Genomic DNA, 10866 nt, shown 5'->3' with positions numbered 1-10866 from the left:
GATAAAGCTATCATAAAGCTGCCTTTTCCCAAAGGCAATAAAAAGGTAGTTTTACCCCAAAACACGGTCACCTGCTTTTCCTGTTTTATTCAGATGTAAGAAAGGAACATCATCTGAGGATCTTGCCCAATAACCATAAATTATTGTGATATATACAGAATGATACACACGTTTTATGTATAGGCGACACACAGTTTTCCACATATTTAAATCTTTTACTTACAGATAAGGTACATGCACAGATCAAAGAGTTCCCTTCATTTACAATCTTACAAAAATAAGCTGATGAGCAGTTACACTTTATGCCACCAAAGGACAGTGTAACCTAAAAAATTGTCGAGAAAGGAGGAAATGGAAAAGACTTAAGTTTGCTTCATAACAGTGTATGATAACAGGGATCTGGAGGAAGCATATTTCCTATGCTGCTGCATGTGTTGCCTTTCTAAAATGAAGTGAAATTTCCCTTATGCAACTCCCATCCCCTTTATTATTTAATTTTAGTAAAAAGAGCTGTCTGGCTGTGCTACATATATGAACATTTAAACACATCACATTTCTTTCAAGGCGTTCATTTGGCATGAGATGTCCTTCTTTAGGAACAGGTTTAGCAGCCAGTTAAAGGGGCTGTTTCAGCCAGGCCATCCAAAAGATATGTTCTCTACCAGAGTGCAAGGCATTTTTCAAAATAGCCATTCACAGAAGCTTCCTGATGCTAAAAAAACAGGCTTTGACATAATAATCCCCAAGTAAATTTGCCTGTCTTAAGAACAGGCTGTTTTTTATGTTACTACAAAGCAGCCAAGTTAAGTTTGTTTGTTTGTTTTTTCAAAACCAATTTGGAAAAAAAAAAAGTCAGAGTTAAGAATTCTGTCTTGCGTGTTTAATGCAGAAGTGTCAATGTAGGAGGCTAGTTACCCTGGGCTACATGTATGTCATGTCCCCTAAAGTTAGGAGTTACATGCATGCATGCACCAAGATGCAAAAAAATTAGTTCCGAGCACACTTATAGCACTTTAAATTTTAAAATATTGAACAAATATTAACCTAACTAGCTAGTAAGCACTGGACTGGGGTTCAGAAGATCTGGGCTCTGTTCCTGATTCTGCCACTGGTCTACTGGGCAAGTCACTTCATTACTCTGTGCCTTAGTTTCCCTATCTGTAAAAAGAGGATAATGATATTGCCCTTCTTGGTAAAGTGCTTTCAGATCTATTATTATTATGCATGTGTGTAACTTTATTCATCTGAGTCATTCCATTGACTTCTCATGGGTAAAGTTACTCACCTGTGTAAGTGTCTGCAAGACTGGGTATTAATCAATCTTCATATCACCATATGAGGTAGATACATGTTTATATCTTCATTTTACAGAAGGGAGAAAGTGAGCCAGGAAGGATAACTTGTGAGAGCAGCTACAGTAACCTGTTCAAGGCCGCACAATATCTGGGACAGAGTGAGCATTAGTACTCAGATGGTTTCTAAGTTCTTGACCAATCTACTAATGCAAAACTCCTGTCTTGGAGAAAATTTACCCCTGTGCAGATGGTCCACAAAAAGGCTCATGTTCACTTAACTCCTCAAAATAGGTTTTAAGTGGGATATTAGTGGCACGTCAACTTGGTAGTGTCCCTCTGCAGAGGGAGAATTTCACTCTAATAGTAGATCCTTCTGTTTAAAGGCTGGGCCAATGTAAAAAAGAAAGCAAGAAGAGTAAACTGCGGAACTTGCTGAAAGTTCAAGGAAATCACGACTGACATTTTAAAGTGTATGTTCTTTCTACATGTCCCACATAAAACAGGAAATACCACTTTGGCCCTACCACTAGAAGAAAACCACTCCATTTCCTGTTATTAGAGTTTAACTTTTCTCATAAATGATACATATTGCCATTGCAATCGATCACAGTTGAGCCACACAAAAAATCTTCCCATACAATGCAAGGAGGAGTCTCCCTTGGAAGTGTCTTACATTTAGAGACGGATTTTATCAAAAAAATAAGTTGGTATACCAAATATACCGTATTATATACACACCCATCCCCATATATGTAGACATGATAGCCATGCGATAAACTGCATTTATCTTCCACATTGATTTACCTGCACTCTGCCCATTAACTTCTCCAATCAGCATTAATTCCAAAACTCTGAGTAGATTTAAATTAGCTCCATTACCACACACACACACTTCAACATACTGCCACATGTTTCCTTTCTCCCCTTCCCCCCCCCCCACCCAAATGGTAGGATTTTCCCCCCACCCCCAAAAAATGACATTTGTCTGAGGCACATGGCTGTCACCATTCAGTCCTGGACAAATGACAGCTCTTCAGTCCACTCTCTGATGAAATCATTACAGCTAGAAATGGAGCTCTGGGATTCTCTCCCATCTCAGGTGATTACAGCATTCACGTCTAGTCCTAATAGCTCATGAGCTCTGGAACATTGAAATAGAGATACATCCTTGATTTACAGAAAAGCCATTAAAAATGGATTTTAGAACTGACTAAAATGGTTAAGTTCTACTTTTCCAATCACTCCAAGGTCTGAACAGCTGGACTTCCTGTACTAATGTAGAGATTGGCCTTACAGACAAAGGAATAATAATGAAGCTTTTTATTTTCTCTTTCTCTCTCGCACACACACTTAATTCTAAAACATTTCTAAGTTCTCCTGAATAATATGTGAAACAACACACCTGGGTGCGATAATATAATGGCACCCATTTAGGACCTGAGGCATAATTCCCTGTATACTTCGCATTTTAGAGTAATGCTGCCATTCCAAATTCATGCCCCAAACCTTTTATACAAACACAATTGACTGCAAAGACCACTGAGCAGAGAACATGGTGTTCAGTGCTCTCTTGTATTGATGTGCTTAACAGTTACACACACCATTCGGGTACGTCTGTTTACATAGGATTCATCACCTCCTCTCATTCTGACTGAGAGATTTGAGATTTTTGAGCTGTTTTTGCTGCAATTATTTCAGCATCAGACAATAGAGTTATTTATCAGCTAAGAAGATTGGAATGTTTTCCCTTAATGAAAAATATGTCCTTTTATTCTGATTCTGTCTCCACTTCACATTCTCCATGCTGTCCATTTCCTTCATGTCTGGGAGGCCTCAAAACCATCTGAAGAGGCAGGAGATGAGTTCTGATTGCTGCACTTATAGGTACAGTAAATTTACTTTCTCAGACACAGGAGTTTTTTGCCTGTGATATTAGCTACATTAAAGTTACCCTGTGCTGAGAATTCTCTGTTCTATTTTAAATAAGAGTGATGTGACCCACCCTCTGCTAGTTTCGGAAAAGTCAATAGTTCAAAAATCTATTAGCCAGTTAACAGGGCAGTATTCCAAAACTATTTCAGGCTGCGTGACCCTGTTACAACTAATTGTACTGCATTTGTCAATCCAAGGGCATTGTTGCATTGCTATATATTATACAGACATACACACGTGAGTATGCACGCATTCACTCAGAGTAAGAGAATATGAATCACTGGGCCAAACTGCGCTTTCATTTGCACAGTGTAAATCTATTTCAACCAATGGAGTTACTCCAGATTTGCAAGGGTCTGAGAGCTCATCACTACTGCTGCTGATCACTCTGGCCCTGATTCAGAAAAGCACTTGAGCATGTGGGCAGTGGAGGTGTTTAAAGTTAAGCACATGGGAAATCAGCAGCTTGCAAGACCAAGACCTAAATGACTGAAATTTGGCCTTCATTTATTGATTGATTGTTTAGCACCAACAATAGGTTTAAATTTGAGATGGACGCCGGAGATTAATCCCCAAGTTGGTACCTCTGAACATGAGGATACCACAAATGGGATAAGTAATTATTTGATCTAATGCCAAATACATGGGCAGAGATCCCTCTTCATTTCCACATCTTTTCATTTTCACATCTAATCATGTAGTTCTCATTTGGGGAATTACATCCAGGCATCAGACAACTGGATTTTCCCACCTTCTAGAGGTTTTGCTGGAAATGATGCAAGATAACAAAAACCACTCCATTTGCTGTTATTAGAGTTTAGTTTTTCTCAGAAATGACAATCAATTGTCATTGCAATCGGTCACTCTTGAGCCACACAAAAAATCTTCCCATACAGTGCAGGAAGACTCCTCCTGTGGTGATGCCTTACATTTCAAGAGATGGATTTAATCAAAAAATAAGTTAGTATATCAAATATACAGTATTATATACACATCCATACCCATATATGTAGACATGATACCCATGCAATAAACTATATTTATCTTCCACATTTGAATGATTTACCTGCATGCTGCCCATTAACTTCTCCAATCAGGATTAATTCCAAAACTCTGAGTAGATTTAAATCAGCTCCATTACCACACACACACACACACACACACACACACACACACACACACACATATACGCACTTCAACAATCTGACACAAAAAATTTTTCCTTTTCCCCAAAATGGTCGGATTCCTTCCCCGCACAAAATGACATTTGTCTGTAGCAAAAGGCTGTCATCATTCAGTCCTGGAGCAATGACAACTTTTCAGTCCACTCTCTGGTGAAATCATTACAGCTAGTTTAAAAAAAAAAAAAACATATTACCGGTGAAAAAATATATACATAGATAAGTCAGCCATGAGATGCTAATTAGTAGATAAAGGTCTCTTTCTTCATTGGAGTCTATACTGCTATAAAGTCAACAATTTAATTCTCACTCTCAGATGTATGCTAATCATTTACATTTACATTGTTTGTTTTACTCCTGAAAACACGTACACATGGGTTCTCTATAGGTAAAATCCACTCCTATGCAGAGGGCCAATACAAGGCCTAGCCACAACTTATTAGAGGGCTTGCATGGGACTGATGTGGTGGATGGGCCTTGTATCTAACTCTATGTTGGTATTATCCAGCTGATTTAATTTCAAGTTCATCTCATGCACTTTGGGAGGTAATTTTGGCTGTCAAGCTAAACAAAATGTACTGACAATAAAATGTTATGTCATCAGTAGAGTTTAAGGCTAGGAGGGATCAGTATGAATAACTAATTATATGACCAAAGCGTGTATCAGAGGGTTGGGGTGGAATGAACTTATTCCACTACTGAGCGAACACTGTGACAAAACAGAATTGAAAAAGTTAGGCAAATACTCTCTCTCTCTCTCTCTATAGAAAATGTGCAACAAATTTCTGTATTGTCTTTATATTTTTCCAAGGCTTTGGCCAAGTTCCTAGAGTGAGGTCCAGCAGTTTGGTGTCACTTTCCCAGTGGAAAGCAGCCCTAAACTCAGCAGATCAAGCCCCTAAAGAGACTCTCCTGGATAGATATATCCTTGAGTAGTGCAGAGCTCCTGTATGGCTCCCACACCACTTACTGTCACTGTCAGCATAGAGGGTGTGGCTAGGGGCAAGGTGTATTATTTGGAGCTTCCATAAACCTGGCTGCCGTATGGACCCTTGGGGCCACTGGCAGCTGATGAAGGTGAAAGGATCTTGAGACTGTGGCCTGGTACAGAGCAGCCCCAGAACCAGGAAGTCCAAAGGGCACTGCACCAAGCACTCTATGTCTACAGGTGAAGATCTGTCCCTTCAAACTTTAGTGATATGGTTTATTTTAAGGCTTTTTTTAAAAAATGTACTTAGTGTCTAAAATCTTGACAATTGATTTTTTTTTAAGAAACAAGAGGAGATATTCCAAGTGTGAGTGAAAATATTGGTTTAGCCTAATTTTTTGTTTACAAAATAACATATGATTAGCTTTAAGGAAAGAAGTCTTACCAGGATAATAAATATCACTTAAAAAATCTGAATTTTGTTGTTCACTAGGAACAACTGAAAAAAATATGCTTGAAGTCTAAAAACATAATGAGGAATTCCTTCATTTCATAAATCAATATTTTATTGATTTATCCTAAACAGAATTTTCTTTAAGTTCCTGAAGTATTTTACAGCTTTGGCTGCATAATGTCAGTGTGCAACTGGCAAAAATAAAATAAAATAAAATAAAATAAAATAAACCTTCAGTATTGTTGCTTAAAACAAGAGAATCTATACACACACACTCAGACATAAAACAAACCTTCATCATGTTACAGTTAAGGTTGCTAATGCAATTCAAGAGAATGGTCTGAATGGGAAAGGCTGGTGTCAGATCTATTTATGTCACTTAGCTTGTGGTTTCCATAGTTTAGGAGGTTTAGTCAAAAGATTTTGTGGTTTTGTTTTTAACAGATGTGCCCAGTGATTGTTTCAGTTTCTTTCTCTGATTCCTATACTAGTTCTTACCACCCAGTTCCAGTCCCCAGCCAGTCCTTGTTCTCTAGCTACAGCTCTCCATAGTCCAATACTAACACTGATTCAACAACCAGTCCCACTCCCTAGTTCCAGTCCAGAGGCAGTGCTGGTATCCCAAATCCAACCCTGCATCTGAGCCACAGCACCCAAGCACCTCCTGCTTTTGCCTCCTGTGTCTCCCCATCCCTCAGGCCACTCTTCTCCTCCCGCTAATATCTGCAAAAGGGAAAACCTGCTTCACGGGAACCTATACAGTCCACCTAGGCAGGGCTCCATTCAATCAAACTTTAGTTGACTTACCAGCTGCCAAAAGTGCCCGTACATCAAAGCTCAGAGCCTCACTTCTTCCTGCATTCAATTCCCACATCCAACCCATCTCTAATGATCCAACATCTCCAGGATGTTCTGGGATATAGCTAAGTGTTTAGATCTTAAAACATTAATTGCTTAGTAATGAAATAATTCCAAGCAATTAAAACTAACTGCTAAGCAAGTGGAGGAGAGCCAATCTGTTCCAGTGAAGATGGTTAATATTCGTTTTCATAATCAAAATTCTAGTAACCCACACTACGCATACAGGTAGGTCAATATATGCGTATCTCTGATTTTTGGTATTTATAGTGTATTCTGTTTAAAGCTAGATGAGTCCAAAAACTCTTAAGAACATTTTTACACACTGGCTAACTGGATTGCATCTCCTTCACACCAGAGTATTTGGGTGTATATCTTTAAATGCTAGTTCCTGTGATGGGGATCCATTTAATAAGGAGGATTATTTCTTAAAACTCAGTGACTTTACAAAGTCATATATGCTGAAATGTGCAAATCAAACTATACTGCACATGTCCCAATTGGGAGTTCAAACACACATCCTGTGCTGAGAAACCTAAGGCTGAAAATTATGCCACTTTGCAGCAAAACAATGTAAGTGTTAATTTTTGATTAACTAGTATGTTAATCAAAACTATGCCACCTGTGGTTATGAAATTTTATAGTAAAATATTTTCCTACCCTAGACTATACAGTGAAATTTTTAAACAAATCTCACCCCGAGATCAAAAAGTAGAAGCAAGGTAGTTAAAATAAAGCTTACAAATGCAACTCCCAATGCGTCCGTAACTTTGGAATGATATGAATATATAAATTTATATTAATTATATTTGGGTATGAAGACTGAGCAGGCATTTCTCTTGAAATCAACAGATAAACAATCTCATCTATAACATTTGGTCTTTTTTACAGTAGGAAATGTACAGTACATAAATATATAAATAAAAATATATACAGTACATGGTCACACATTCACGTAAGCCATAAAGTGACACATATTAAAAAAATATATAAGCAACTATGTTTTATATGTTTGGATCTGCCTCTGCCTCTGATCTCCACCACTGCCTGCTGAGTGTCAACGGGCAAATCACTGCTGTCCTGTGCCTCAGTTTCCCCATCTGTAAAACGGGGATAATATACTGACCTCCTTTGTAAAGCATTTTGTGTTCTACTGATTAAAAGCGCTATATAAGGTTATTATTATGAATATGAATTCAAGATAAACTTGTACTTTACGTATTCACTACTGTCAAAAATATGTAAGCAGAAAATTGTCCTTTACTGAGTCCTATATTCCATAAGAAAAGTTGAAACTTGATGAGACAGAGTTTCCGCATTGCAGAACAAATTTATTTGTCACCAACACACATTAAGGGACCCTCTCCAGATGATGTAGGAAAACAGCATCTTGATCTTGTCCGTACACAATTAGGAAATGTTTATGGTATCCACTGACTAGGTGCCTTGAAAATTATTTAAAATTCAGATGTATGCATAATAATTATCCTAGTTGTCACTGTTTAAATGTTAATGCAGTCAAAACAAGTGTAAGTAGAGATAGAAGTTCTTATTTGTAGTTATCTTGAAGAGACAAGTGGTAGGAGAGAGGATTGTATCCCGTTAGCATTATCATAGTTTTAAAAAAGTTCCTTCCATCAATAGGTTACATGAATAAAATGACCCCGAAGGTCTAGTATCTACAATATGTACATTCCTCTGTGACTTTCAGGTCTTTGTGTGCTTGGTTTACCTCTGACGAAAGATCAGCCATTCTTGAATGTCAATCCATTTCCTCTCTGCTTCAGATAATGTTTGCCTCAGACATGTGCCCAAAGAGGGCATATTTTTTTAATTTTGGGGTTCCATTTTATTGGCATGAAATGAGTTTGGAGAGAGGAAATAATGCTTTGGCGAATGGGTTGTTTTCCTTTTAAAAGGGAAGAGATAAGCCCTTGGAAAAAACAAAACCTGAAACTGTAGTAGCTTAAAGCATCCGTAGGTAAAGAGGGACAGGGAGGAATCCTGTCATGTACTGCAGGTTCCACTGTCCTCAGATAGCGTTTTCAATTAAAGAAAGGTGGTGGATTCATCTATGGCTCCTTGCTATTCCCTCCCGGCACAGCCAGGGCATCCTGCTGCTGATAGATCTCTTGGATCAACATTGTGTTTGTATTCTTCCATTCTCTATACTTCCTTGCTGTCAGCTCAGGATCCTCCAGCAATTGGTTAATCATGGCCAGGTCATGCTCTTTACACTAGTAGGAAATCAAGAGGGTTAATAAATATATATATATATTTTCATACAAACTGTACACTGTATTTCCCTTAATAAAAACTGCATGAACATAAAGCTGGCAAATTGCTCATTTTGGCCATGTGATTCCCTTTTAGAGTATGGGAATTTTAAAACACAGCCCATGGCAAAAGTTTTTTCCAATTGAAGTTACGGTTCTGTTTATACCGGGGTATTTAAAATGTACCAGATTTTTCACAAAAGCTCAAGAGAAGAGTTACGTGAAGAACTGATCACTTTTCACATCATTTTACAAAAATGCTAAATTTAAAAAAAACTGGTAACAGCAGCAGCAATTACTGCAATTCAGACATAGTTTTTGACTTTCCTGAAAAACACTCCCTTCCCACATTGTAAATACTCTACTTTAAGTCCTAGACATATTCAATTTAGATGTAATCCATACTCACATAGGGTAGTTATCTGTCCCACTCTAGTGGCTAGACCACATAGAGAGGTTTACAAGGCTGCTACTACTTTTAAGTTAATGCACCCAGTTCCTTTAGCTCAGTGTATAGAGCTCACATTTTTAGGCCCAGAGATCTCAGCTTCAGCCCTCACAGAGGATGTGAGCAGAGACATCAGTACATGGAGAATAAACAGCTCAAGGTGGACAGGGATGGTGTCCCTAGCCTCTGTTTGCCAGAAGCTGGGAATGAGCGACAGGAGATGGATCACTTGATGATTACTTGCTCTGTTCATTCCCTCTGGGGCACCTGGCATTGGCCATTGTCAGAAGACTGGATACTGGGCTAGATGGACCTTTGGTCTGACCCACTATGGCCGCTCTTATGTTCTTATGTTTTCTATTGCGGAGCTCCATTTTCCTTTTCCAGGTCTACAGTATCTTACTATCCTTTTAGTGTGTCCCAGGCATACAGGGCTCCTGCAAGTGCTGATACTGGATTTCAACTATGGACACGTAGACGTCAACAAAATGTTCTTAGTAATTGTAGGGGGAGGACAAAGGGATCTGAACTGAAATGGTTCTCTACCAATCATCATTTAACTATGCCAGCTCCGGGCAGAAGCCTCTGTTGAGACAAATTAACTGCAAAAGTGGCCAATTCCCTCTGGCATATGCTCGGAGCAGGCCTCTGCTGTTAAACAGCCCCATGAGATGAAATTCTAGTGTTACAATAAGAAGGGATAAGCAAATACCCATTCTGGGTAGAAAAAAATAATAAAAACTATGTACGTGAGGCAGCAGACCCCTCCACTGGCCTATGTCAAGCACCTCTAGTCAGCCTCAGGCAAGGGTCATTACAGAAGAAAGGCAAAAGTAAAACAGAGAAGGTTTCCAGGTCAGAGCTAGGAGGATGAGACAGAGAGTAAGTGGGGAAGTAAAGGCAGGTAAGTGGGCCCAGAGCTTTCTTGACCCCAAGAATTATGCACAAAAGTGGTCCTGACCCATAGCCTCAACAACTTTCCCGGAAGGCCTGACCTCTGTGATCTGTGCTTCTTGAACCAACTGCAACTGGACAGCTTATTAAAAAGGCAGATTACTCAGGTTCAACCCTAATTCTAGCTGGCAACCTTTATAAGAGGACAGCACAAGGCACAGGACAGAGAAACAAAGACGTGCTGGTAACGTAGAAGAGGGGATTTTTTTCCCCCCCAATAGGGAAATTTTCTTATTTTGTGGATCTTTCTTCCATATCTCTGGAGAAAAGACTAATTTCCCCCATTCATTTAACATGTGAAACACTCTGCACACAGCTTCCCTCTCTTCCTAGCCATCCGAAGTATGTTTTGCTAATGATATACTGTGGCAGCAGCAATGATTCATTGCTAGAGATGTGGAGTAGCAAGTCCAAACTAAGAATCCCAGTCAGCTTCGGTATGTTCATAAATCACTCCGCTTTAAGCTCATAAAGGTTTAGTCAAAGCACAGCAAATATGGATCAGATGTAAGACTTTCCTGAGTTCTGCATTTCCAATAG

At 38.9% G+C, this 10866-nt stretch overlaps 1 protein-coding gene across 5 annotated transcripts in view; it reads right to left on the bottom strand.

Moving 5' to 3' along the window:
- Positions 1–4419: 4419 nt before the first annotated feature.
- IPCEF1 (interaction protein for cytohesin exchange factors 1) overlaps positions 4420–10866 on the bottom strand; it is a 108324-nt gene continuing 101877 nt past the window's right edge. For all 5 annotated transcript variants that reach the window (XM_034765362.1, XM_034765363.1, XM_034765366.1 and 2 more), the window contains one exon: positions 4420–8885. In XM_034765362.1, the coding sequence (XP_034621253.1) occupies positions 8721–8885 (165 nt within the window). In that variant the 3' untranslated portion in view covers positions 4420–8720. The remainder of the gene's footprint in view (positions 8886–10866) is intronic.

The sequence above is a fragment of the Trachemys scripta genome, chromosome 3 (assembly GCF_013100865.1).
Source record: "Trachemys scripta elegans isolate TJP31775 chromosome 3, CAS_Tse_1.0, whole genome shotgun sequence".
NCBI lineage: Eukaryota > Metazoa > Chordata > Testudines > Emydidae > Trachemys > Trachemys scripta.
This window is presented reverse-complemented; position numbering and strand designations above follow the sequence as displayed.